Source organism: Akebia trifoliata, chromosome 2, assembly GCF_017979445.1.
Source record: "Akebia trifoliata isolate Shusen 1 chromosome 2, ASM1797944v1, whole genome shotgun sequence".
Taxonomy (NCBI): domain Eukaryota; kingdom Viridiplantae; phylum Streptophyta; class Magnoliopsida; order Ranunculales; family Lardizabalaceae; genus Akebia; species Akebia trifoliata.
In genome coordinates this window covers 10,113,297-10,126,503 of record NC_141376.1, presented here as the reverse complement: position 1 = coordinate 10,126,503, position 13,207 = coordinate 10,113,297, and the positions used below count along the sequence as shown (strand labels likewise).

At 33.7% G+C, this 13,207-nt stretch overlaps 1 protein-coding gene across 1 annotated transcript; it reads left to right on the top strand.

The window, feature by feature from the left end:
• Positions 1–7,299: 7,299 nt before the first annotated feature.
• Positions 7,300–11,172, top strand: LOC147409448 (putative mannitol dehydrogenase). The gene is made up of 5 exons (XM_086459386.1): positions 7,300–7,919; positions 8,841–8,954; positions 9,763–10,276; positions 10,417–10,570; positions 10,706–11,172. The coding sequence occupies exons 1-5, from the start codon at positions 7,822–7,824 to the stop codon at positions 10,903–10,905; spliced, it is 1,080 nt and encodes a 359-aa protein (XP_086315512.1). The 5' UTR covers positions 7,300–7,821; the 3' UTR covers positions 10,906–11,172.
• The last annotated feature ends 2,035 nt before the right edge of the window (positions 11,173–13,207 follow it).

Below are 13,207 nucleotides of genomic sequence, written 5' to 3'. Positions count from 1 at the left end.
TTTTTTATCCTTCCTAGAAAACAATGATACTAAGCAGTTCATTTTTAACAAACAACCTCAAGTCAAGGGTACTAACCATTTCGTTAAAATATAAATTTATCTCACAGATGTTCTGTTTTCACACATCAATTTAACAAAACTACTAAAATTGATATTAACAGACCAATAGTAAAGAATCTTAAGACTTAACATGCAATGAACAAAAATAAATGACTCCCCCTAACTTTTAATAAAGATGAAAGCTACTCATAAAATAGCTATCTTGAAGGACAACTTATCGTTCTAAAAACTTGATGTAGAATGCAAAGATAGAGATTAATATATGGACTTGGGTAAGTCAAATCCATTCCACAAGGACAGTTGGGATTCAAAGATTCATTCGAATTGAAAACTAAAACAAAGTTAGAAACTGATTGGTTTAAAAAAAAACAGAATTGTAGCAAATTAGAAAATGGAAATAACAATTAAAAAAAAGGGATTAAAACTAGAAGAAAAAAAAGCTTAGAGAGTTCAAGTCCACCATTGCAAGTCATTCATAATGTTGAATCATTCTAATTATGATTCAATCCACGTAGCAAGTCATTGCTCATGGATCGGAAGATGATTCGATGTAACCATTGATTGTAACCTAAGAGTATCAATGAAGATCTCTGACTTAGACAAGATTATCCGACTTATGCTTCCATTCATCATAGAGCATGAGTGTTCTTGAACTTATCTAATACTCATCAAAGCTTGAATTAGAAGTATGAGTTAGATGATCTTATCCTATAGAGATTCACAGATTTAACATTTAACACAGAAATATAGAATTGAAACAATATTAATAGAATGAATTTGCTCCGGCATCGTTGATCTCTTTAAAGAGGATCTAGTTGATCATTGCAAGGATCATATTGCAGCAATAAAATAAAAGAAGATAGTAGATGAAGAAGAGAATGTAAAACAAAGATGCAACTTGATTCCTTTTTTTATGGCTTCTCCAAAGAATTACAATAAGAACTAATGAGGGAAAAACTAACACAATCAACTCTTGATCCTCTCACTAGTAAAAAACACTCTCTCTAAAAGAAAAACTAAGAAAAATACAGAGAAATTAGGGAAAAGAAGAGGGTCAAGAGGGACCCCTTCTTTGAAATCAATCATCTAATTTATAACATTCGTAATCAGTTTATTGGGTTGACTTTTCGGATGATTTGATTCGAAAGAACCATTCAGTTACAACAACCGAAGTATTTAGAACATCCTATGCAAATCTAAAGGCAAGATGGCTCTAGATCACCGTGAAGCACTAGGGGGCCACTGCGGAACGATGACATGGCAGCGGAACGGTGACATGGCAGCGAAAATCGATCAAATTTGTCGGTTGTTCTCTTTTTGCTTGCACATTGTAATGAAGCTTGTTACACGATTTGTTGACTTCCAAATGTGCCTTATTTACCTGTAATTAGTAAGAAGTCTCATTAGCTTCATTAATTTGAAAAATTAGTATAATTTGCTATTATTTATAGGGACTAACATTTAAATGTTGATAATCTTTGTGGAATTACGGTCCCAAAATCGAATAATTGGGACCTTATCCACAACAAATTTATATACCTTCTATAAACATTATAAACCCTCTTCAAGACCCAGACCCAGACCCAGACCGTCAGCAACACAGAGGAAGATAAAAGAAGGCATGTCTGCAATTGCTTGAAGAGTTGAAGTAGAAAGGATTAATAACTAGAAATGTAAAGTGGAAGTTGAATATTTGGCAAAAAAGAAAGCATGACGATTTAGTGTATCTCAATATTAAGGCTTAATATTACTTTAAATGTCCAAGACTGCATATGGATCAACTTTTTATGTGCCTGTCATTATTATTACTATAGTTCAAGCTCTTAGTGTGTGTTACATAAATTCAGAAAGCAAGAAAATGTTTTAAGAAGAATTATCTAGCTTCTAAGAATGATTTGTAGGCCACTTCCTTTGATGATTAATATATACAAATCATAAATAATTCATTTTTGTAATGGCTAGGATTACCCACTTGGCATAATTTTCATTAAATGACCTATTTAAGGAATGGGCAAAGAGTAAACTGATCGATTTATAACCAATTGGGCACATCTACTGTTGTACATGTGGGATACAATGGGAGAACTTGCTTACAAAGTGCTCAGATTTCCTCTTAAAAAACTATTTCAACCGGTACTCAAGCAATTATGAAAATTTAAATTAAATACAAATTTCACTAGCGTATGTTGTGCCAGTTAGACTATACAAAAGTTTTTAAAGATAAATGAAGCTTTGCACACTTGATCTTCTTGTAATTAAAAGAATATATGATTGAAAATGAAATTTGAAACGATGAGATTTTGAGGAAACCAACCAATTACAAGCAAGAATCCAACACCTAAAACTGAGCCTAAACCAAGGTTTTTGTACTATTAATAATCCTAAACTGCCTAAAAATGATATATAAAGAAACATAAACAAAGAGCACGAATTATTGAAATTGGTTACTAATATTTTATAAGGTGCTATTGAAACCTGGAGAACAACAACTTGAGGGGTTGAGGCACTGAATCGAGTAATGTTTTTTCAATCAATGTTAAGGGTGTTTAAATCATTAAAATGTATTCAATTGGGGTCACTTCTATGCGAAATTGAGTAAAAAAAATACTAGTATTGTTGTAGATCTAAATGAAGAACGAGAAGGTATAACAAATCAAAATGCTTTTTTTTTCCCCCTTTAAAAGAAGTAGATAGAAATGCATTTAAACCATAAAGTACGCTTGTGCCCTATATTAGACAAATATAGAAATAATAGAACATAGAAATTAGAGACTCAACGATTTCTCTGCAAATCACCCTAGCAAAACACAATCGAAGAAAAATAGAGCATAAAGATCTATCAAAGAATTTTCCTTATTTTTTTTACTCTAAATTTGAAAAACGTAGCTTAAATTTCAATCGACATTAGTTTTCTCTAAACAAAATTCTTGCTTAGTGGAATGACTTCTCTTGAGATAGATCACTCATAAATTGTGTGAGTATAGACAAATCTCAATCTCGAAAAAAAAATGAAGATTTAAATAAAATTAACAAATTTGAACACTATTTTATAAACTTAAGATAAAATTCTCCAAATTCAAACAAATTTAAATCAATTATGAGAAAATCTAAATGTTGATGTATGTGGCTCATATTGAGTGGACACGTATATAAAGAATATAGATAGATGCCGAAGTGAAGAAATGAGAGTTTTGCGTTCTTCGTTCCACTCAGAACGCATAACGTATCGAACAGAATGAAGTGAACGATGACATATATTAAAAAAACATATGTTTGTCAAGGATGAATTTTGTAGGTTGGGGGTATAGGGGTAATGCCCTGCGGTATGGTACAGGAGTATTATTAGAATTTTCTAATATCTATTGTACGACTAGGGTTTATTATAGATTCTTATGATGTAACCCAAATTTGATATATAGTGAAAATTCAGTTTCTCACTTTTGTGGATATAGGCACATCACATTTTGATCGATTGTAAGGCTTGATACATAAATGCAGAGATAGAGATGTAAAATAAGACTTTGGGTAAGTCGAATTCGTTCCACGGGGACAATGAAGATTCAAAGATTCATTCGGATTAAAACCATAATAGAGTTTCGAAACAGATTGATTTAAAAACAAACCAGATTTGTTGCACAAATAAGATGAAAATCAACTTGAAATTGAAATCTAAATAGAAAATAGAGATTGAAAATATAAGAAAGAAGCTTAGAGAATTCAAGTCTACCATTGCAAGTCATCCAAAATGCTATTTAATTCTAAATATGACTCAATCCACGTAGCAAGTCATTGCTCATGGATCGGAAGATGATTCGATGGAACCATTGATTGGAACCCAAAGGTGTCCATGAAGATCTCTGATTTAGGCAAGATTATCTGACTTATACTTCCATTCGTCACAGAATATGAGTGTTTTTCAGTTTATCTAAGTAACACTCATCAAAGTTGAAATAGAAGTGTAAGTTAGATTATCTTATCATGAAGAGTTTCACAGAATTAACATGTAAAATTGAAATAACGAATTGAAACAACATTAATAGAGTGAATTTACTCCGGCATTCTTGACTTCTTTAATGAGAGTTGAGTCGATCATCGTAAGGATTATAAGTGCAGAAAATAATAAAAGAAAGGAGAAGATGGGTGAAGAAGAAGATGCACTTTAATTCTTCTTTAATAACTCCCAAAGAACTACAATAAGAAATAAAAGAAACAATTGATCCTCTTACTACTACACAAACTCTCTCTAAAAGAAAAATCAGGAAAAATACAGAGAAATTAGGGAGAAGAAGAGGGTCAAGAGGGACCCAAGAGGGGACCCCTTATCTGAAATCAACCCTCCAATTTATAACATTCGTATTCGGGTAATCGGGTTGATTTGGCGGATGATTTGATCCGAAGGACCCATTCAGTTACAACCACCGAAGCTTCTTGAATATCTCATACAAATCTCAAGGACAAATTTCTCGAGATCACCGCGGAGCACCTAAGCCCAACCGCGACGCAGTGACGTGATAGCCAAATCCCTCGAGCTTTTGTTGGATGCTTCCTTTTTGCTCGCTGATTGTAACCGTAGTTGTTATATCTTTTGTTGGTTTCCGAATGTACCATTTTTACCTGAAATTAGTAATAAATTATTGTTAGCTACATTAATTTAGAATTTTAATATAATTTATTATTATTTAAAGGAACTAGCATTTAAACGATGATAATCTTAGTGTAATTACAGTCCCAAAATCGAATAATTGAGACCTTATCAAGGTACATCACCGAACCACATTAAATATGTGTGTGTTTATTTTTATTTATTTCTTGTTTTTCTCTTTCGTATTATTCATCTTGCCGCACGTAGCACAACACTATACCTCCAAACGATCTCTTATAATGAGGAATCATACGCTGAATCCTATCTTGTTGCTCCAACAACAAATCATCATGTCTCCTCTAGGATTCCTTCTGCGAAAGTTGTAATCGTTGCATTAGGGTTTCCATTTCGAAGAAAAAGTAAAAGATATGCAACCACGAGACCATGTTTTGATTGCAAAACTTGCATAAAAAATAGAGAAGCAGAACGAGGTTTGATTCCCTAAAAAACTAAGATTAAAGAAGGAGACGATTTAAGAGAATGCGCAAACACGAGACCACGATCAAGAGTTAGGGTTTGAGTGAGAGGAGAGAGAGGATGAGCTCTTCTTCCTTATTTCTGAAGTAACTCTTAACAAATGTGGAAAGAGGAAAATAGATTCAATTAAAAATGCGATTTTAAAAACACCCATACAGTGACAGTCACATTTTTCCATCACTAAGAGATGGATAGAATGACGGTTTATATATGTGGTCGACGCTGCAACTCGTTGTTGTAGAAACAATTTCCTGTAGTAATGTATTGCACTTGCTTCCTCTAATTGGATTAGATGATTGGAGAAATTATTAGTGAGAGATGAGTTAATACAAATGTGATCACATTGATATGAAAACCAACCCTAACACCTGGTTACGTATTTGTATAGGCATGAGATCATAGGGTGCAATGTGCAAAAATTCATAGTGGAGACAAAACGGGTGTGGGGAGCATGGTCGGATCTTGTAGTTCATGTGACAAATGCTTTCAAGACCTAGAGTATTATTGCCCAAAATGTGTATATTCACCCACAATGCCAAATACTACGATGCCACAATAATGCATGGTGGATTTTCTGAAAAAGATTGCATATATATATATATATATATAGGGAAATGTTCAACAATATATATATATATATGGAAATGTTCAGCAACAAACATTTTGGCAAACATTTTGTTAAAACATTTTTCAAAACATGGGTTAGAGGTTTTGGAATGGGCTGCTTTTGGTGAGGATGATCTCTACGGTGAGGAGATCATCATCACCAAAAATCAGCCCATTCCAAAACTTCTAACCCCATAAAAAATGATTTACAAAAAATGGACGGTCCACGATTTTTCAACTTGTAAACTTGGATTAGAAGTTTTGGAATGGGCTGATTTTTGGTGAGGATGGTCTCCTCACCGTAGGATCATCCTCACAAAAAATCAGCCCATTCCAAAACCTCTAACCCATGTTTTGAAAAATATTTTGCCAAAATGTTTGTCAAAATGTGGGTTGTTATCTTGCCAATCTCCCTCATATCGTTTAACTTGTTCATGTATTATTTCTAAACTATTATATCTTGAAACCTTATCTTCAATCTTCACCTTTTAGATTGAAAAGACAATTATTTAAATTAAATATAGTAAGTGGAAGACAAGTAATTGTCTTTTTGACTTTGAAAAATATGACTATATTAAATATTAAATGAAAGGAAGTCGGATGTCTTGTCTTGTCTTTTCTTTCATATATATATATATATATGGGTCCCTTTCAGCAACAAACATTTTGGCAAAACATTTTTCAAAACATGGGTTAGAGGTTTTGGAACGGGCTGATTTTTGGTGAGGATGATCTCTATGGTGAGGAGATCATCCTCACCAAAAATCAACCCATTCCAAAACTTCTAGCCCCATGTTTACAAGTTGAAAAGTCATGGACCGTCCATTTTTTGTAAACCATTTTTGATGGGTTAGAAGTTTTGGAATGGGCTGATTTTTTGTGATGATGATCTCCTCACCGTAGAGATCATCCTCACAAAAAATCAACCCATTCCAAAACCTCTAACCCATATTTTGAAAAATGTTTTGCCAAAATGTTTTGCCAAAATGTTTGTGGCTGAACATTTCCCAATATATATATATATATATAGAGGGTAGCGTTCAATGGCAAACTTTTTAGCAAACTTTTTGGCAAAACATTTTTCAAAACATGAGTTAGAGGTTTTGGAATGGGCTGATTTTTGGTGAGGATAATCTCTACGGTGAGGAGATCATCCTCATCAAAAATCAGCCCATTCCAAAACTTCTAACCCATGTTTACAAGTTGAAAAATCGTGGACCGTCCATTTTTTGTAAACTGTTTTTGATTGGGTTAGAAGTTTTGGAATGGGCTGATTTTTGATAATGATGATCTCCTCACCGTAGAGATCATCCTCACCAAAAATCAGCCCATTCCAAAACTTCTAACTCATGTTTTGAAAAATGTTTTGCCAAAAAGTTTGCGGAGAGAGAGAGAGTAAGAGTGAGAGATATTTATATAATAATTATGTACAAGCATATGGGTCGGATATTAATGAATAGGATGTATTGACATCCGAAATTTATTTGAATCCTAAAATCACATCCGAACTCGAATATCCATTGACAGCCCTACACATCTCTGACGTGATATTTTGGAATCATAGATCCTTGGGATACAGAACTGCACTTACCCATAAAAAATATATCCCGCAGAGCACAGATGCATCCAGTTCCCAAACATGTCGAGTCAGGGGTGTCAATTGAACATGCCACTTGAAAAAGACAGATTATCACAACTAAAAGAAAAAAAAAGTCTAAAAACTAAAGCAACCTTAAACAATGGTTTTCGACTGGCGGGTTTGGATATTTTCTTCTACTAATTTCGTCACTAATTTCGTCAATAGCTGCGCCGACATCCCCTGTTGTTACTTGGAGGACAATTAATAAACTCAAGGTCAAGAGAGATTTATTCCTAAAGGTTCCCGATGATACATATCACTAGGAAACAAAGGAACTAGTCTCCCATCTTAGCCGTCTCTTAGATCAGAAAAGTCTCTCTTTTAAAGATAACAACCCACACAGCCTCACTCAAAGTTCTCCACCACTCACCATCTCTCTCTCTCTCTCTCCCTTAACATGTCGAAATCACCAGAAGAAGAACACCCACGAAAGGCGCTTGGATGGGCAGCGAGAGATGCATCTGGTGTCCTCTCGCCCTTCAAATTCTCCAGAAGGTGTCGTTACGTCCATCCCTTTTGATGTTGTTTTCATATAAAACAGAGAGTTTACGAGGCAGTCCTATCTGTTGCAATTTTATTCTACTTCACCAAGTTTGTTACTTGAACAAACCTTTACTTTATGAATCAGGCTACATTGACAAACATGATAAAGTAAGGTTTGATGGGTAACGGACACAATAAAATACGGTCCGAGTGAGTTTTTTAATGAAAAAGCAAGTCTGCCGGGTAAAATATTATCTAAATAAACGATTCCAACATTAGAAAGGTTTGGCCTAAAATATTATCTAATCATTACAAAACATTATAAAATAAGTTCGAACAATTTAACACTTGTTAAATATTTCATTGTGAATCGTTGACTTAATTTTTCTATTTTTAATTGGCGTGTAATAAGTGCCAATAGCAGCTCTCTAAAATAATCATATCATAATAATTGAAATATTATCATTGTAAAATGATATTTTATGAATTATAATTAAACTAAAAAAGAAATTAATTATTTTACTATGAATATATATTTATTAAAAATTAAACCCATAACATTTTATTATGAATATTCATTTATAAAAATTGTTATTATTTAGACTTAATTTAAAGGACTTGACTTGTTTCAGATGGATTGACTCATATATGACCCATAACCTGATAGATGATCTAAAGATGTCGCACTTGAGCTGTTGAGCTCTCCATGGTCCACATAGTCCTATATGGCTCATATTTCATTTTTCAAACTTTACCTTTTCTCCTTCTGTTATTTATTTATTTATTTATTTTTATTTGTTTTTCGAATTATTATCGATCACTCTTCAATATCCCATCACTTAGTGATCGAGAATTCATTTTACCCTACTCTAAATCTTTTTCTTTTTTTATGTGTGGGGTTATTATTAATCATTCATCACATTCTACTTACAGGGCCACTTGCGACAATGATATCACCATCAAGATACTTTATTGTGGGATCTGCCATACAGACCTTCACTTAATTAAGGATGATTGGGGCAATTCGATTTATCCTATCGTCCCAGGGTACTACTACTACTACATCTTTTACATTTATTATTTGGCAATGTCATCACCAACATCATCATCACCATAGTTGGAATGGGACACATGACATCTTAACCACCCAAAAGTTATACATGTCTCTAGCTTATTCAATGGTAAATAAAGCATGACTGTTGCAGTAGTACTGTTTAAATATTTTTCATATTTTTTGAAAATAGCTTATTATTAGATCTTTTTATTCTATTCATAATAGTACCATTTTAACAAATAATGGCAGTTACCTAGTTATTTTACAACGCTATCTAAATATCATTTAGCTTTATTTAACACTAAAATTCAAAATTCATTTTGAAATACATTTCTTTTCAAAACACTTTTATTGGATTTTCCATGGGAAACTAAGCCCCAAATGTGTGGAATTTTTACACATCGGTTTATGTTTGGACTTTAGACGTTGATTTTTGAAAAATCGACGTCTAAAGTCCCCCCATTTATGAGTGTTTTTACATCCAAATAATAGACATCATTTAAACTTAAATTGATGTCTAAAGTCTTTTTTTGTCGCAAATGCTTCTTGATCACGCAAATTTGAATGCCAATTTACCCCATGAGCTGTTAGTGCATCCTTATCTTATTTGTTGATTTATAAGTTTCAAGTCATAGGATAATTCTACTACTTAAACACCATATGCATTGCACATGCTTCCCCTAGCTAGCTAATTCAATTAGATGATTATAGAAATTATTAGTGAGAGATGAGTTGTCTGCAATCTACTCATATATACTGATCTGAAAATCAATCCTAATGCTTGGTCACATACTCATATAGGCATGAGATCGTCGGCATAGTTACAGAGGTAGGATGCAATGTCCAAAAATTCAAAGTGGGAGACAAAGCCGGTGTTGCGGGTTTGGTCGGATCTTGTCGTTCATGTGACAATTGCTCTCAAGACTTGGAAACTTATTGCCCAAAACTAATACTCACCTACAATGGAATTTACCACGATGGCACAATAACGTATGGTGGATATTCTGATAAGATTGTCGTGGAGGAGCACTTTGCTTGCCTTTTCCCTGATAACTTACCCTTAGATGCAGGCGCACCACTAATGTGTGCTGGGACTACAGTCTACAGCCCAATGAAATTTTTTGGACTCAGCGATCCCGACAAACATTTGGGTGTTGTGGGTCTTGGTGGTCTTGGTCATGTTGCTGTGAAGTTTGCCAAGGCTTTTGGTACGAAGGTTACAGTGATCAGCACTTCTGCTAGCAAAAAGAAGGAAGCCATCGAACGATTTGGTGCAGACTCTTTTCTGGTTAGCTCTGATCCAGAGGAAATGCAGGTAAATAAATAGATGTTACAAAACAAATGAAGTTCAATTCTAACTTTATTTTGTTAAATGTTACATTATTCAACTGATGTGTGAAATGTGGATTGCATTTGCTTGTTCTAATTCTAACGCTAGTAATATTAATTTCATAGACTGCAATGCGCACTTTGGATGGTATTATCGATACGGTCTCTGCCGTTCACCCTCTCCTTCCATTGATCGGTCTATTGAAGACTAATGGGAAGTTGATTATGGTTGGTATTGCAAATAAGCCACTAGAACTACCTACCATGCCTTTGATTATGGGTAAGTTGCAATAATTATCTTTGAGTAGCAATAAGAAATATTATATGGTTGAAAACTTATGAACACTACTACCCATGCATTCATATTTTGGCGGTGTCCTCACTTATAATTAAAATGCTAATTATGATTTGATAGGGAGGAAGATAATAGCAGGGAGTGGCGGTGCGGGTATGAAGGAATCACAGGAGATGTTAGATTTTGCAGGGAAACACAATATAACTGCAGATGTAGAGGTTATATCGATGGACTACGTGAATACGGCTATGGAACGACTTGCCAAAGGCGATGTTAAATATCGATTCGTCATCGATGTGGCAAACACACTCACTCCTTAGCCAAAATACCCGAAATCCAAAGCCTATGTCTTAATATTGGTGGAAGTCAATAAATTTAAGTTTTATTTAGGAGAGTACTTTTCTTGATTGATATTATGTATTAGAGTATTAATTATGATGGATTATAATAAAGTGTAAGGGATACACTAAGTAATTTTGTAATGATGGGGATGAATTTGATGTGATTAAATTAGGTGTTTTTGTGCTCACAACCCAACAGTTTGGATTAATCACCAATAACTTGTACCCATATCCTAGGTTATTTAATGGTAAATATATATTGGTTGTTGAATAGATACTTTTTAATTCTTTTTATCAAGTAATTTTACTTTGTTCATAAAAGTTATTTATGCAAGGAATGGCCATTTGCAAGTTATATTACAATGCTATCTATATAGAGTAGACGGGTTGACTCTGGACCCTCCATGTGTCTATATTAGAGAATTATTTAATAGTTGGGCAACGTAGATTTTAGTACTGCCTTGCCTTGTGGTAGTTAAAGTGTTTGAGAGCACTGGCTAGCATAACATGCCTGAGTTAATTTAAGAGCCTACTCTTCCCTATATTGAGAAGAGCATATGCTTATAACAAGCTCTCCTCTTCTTTGAGTTAGAATTAGTAGAAGATCTTCTCTTTCCAAAAGGTCCAAACTCTCACTACCAACCACTATTCCCAATTCTCACTACAAAAAAAATACTACCAATTCTCTCCCCCAAGTCTCACAAAAAAATTACTATACTCCATTCATTTCTCTCATCATCTCTTCTCTACTCCTTCAATCATACAAAAAGTTATATTTTCCTAAATCACTAAGAACTCAAAAAGACTCAAAGAAGAAGAAGGAAAAAAAGAAAAGAAAAGAAAATATTGAAACATCAAGGTGGGTTCAAAGTATACTACCCCCTCTCTTCTTCTCTACCCTCTCCTCCTCCCTCTTCATTATCCCCCTCCTTCTCTTTAATTTTATTTTAGATGGACTTGCGATGAATGGTCCTCAAAGCATAGGTTTATAAGGATCATCCCCTTTAATGGGATGATCCTATAATCAAGCCGAAAGCAAATCACTATTTAGGGTACAAAAGCACGACACGTGGTACTTTATTTTTTACATTTTTTTAAAATCAAAATGACCGAGTTGAGTTAAGGTTACCACTATTTAGTGGGGAGAAAAGAGTGCATAACACATTCCATTTTCTCCAACCGAGCTGTTTACCTCGAATCTCAAAATTTGATCCGTACCTTATCCATCGAGAGTCACTAAACGCCAAAACGATAATTTTTCAAAAAATACACATCGGGTGACCATTCACACCCACTTACAAAATGAATGGTAGTGACTCCAATCCTTAGTAAATGTAACCGTCGTAATGACGAAACCACGTATCTACAGAACCCAATGAGCCATGATGTCGCATACGTACCTACTTAGTTTCTATAGTACAGACTACAGAGAATATGTAGAGTGTTTGTTTTGGTTTTTTATTTATCACTTTATTATCAAGTTATGAGTTTTGTTGGTATCGGTTTATGTTATCAAACGTATTGTCTCAGGTTTCCATGCTTGGTGCAGTTCTTGTATTATTTTTATATTTTTTATATTGTGTTGGCTGTAGGAGTGTCAATGGGTACCCATTTATCCAAACCAAAACCGAAAACCCTGGTTCCCATTTCCTTTTTATTGGAATCAATTAGAGTTGGGTCTAATATGAAACCAAACCGATAGGGACCGGAACCAGTAGGTTCTATCCGATGGCTATCCGCAGGTAGCGGTAACCAATTTATTTTTACATTATACATGATTGAATCTTTTCCTATATTTTAAAATTAACATATATTATATAAAATTTTTCAAATTTCATGTGAATTAAATATTTGAGCTTATTTCTTTTAAATTTATTACTTGTAAAGGAGATGAATTTTAATTTTTGAAAATTAAAGTCATTAAATCATTTTTTTTAGTAAAACAAATTATTACTAAGTTGATACTTTAGAAATAATATGTTATTTTTTGGAAGGAAATTTTTTTATAATTGAAATAATTTTTCTCATTTGATTCTTCAAATCAGAACCAATGGATTTCGGTTCTACTTATTTTAAAACCAAAACTAGAACCGGCAAGAACTGGAATCAATAAGATATAGTGGTTATGGTCTTAATATTCATAGGAACCAAACTGAAACCAACCCATTGATACCCTTAGTTGGCTGTCCATAAGTTTGATGGCTTTAGTATCCTAAGAACTGGTTAATATTCTTCCTATTCCTTCTTTGGGCCATTTTTTTTTCCTTTTTTTCCTTTTTCT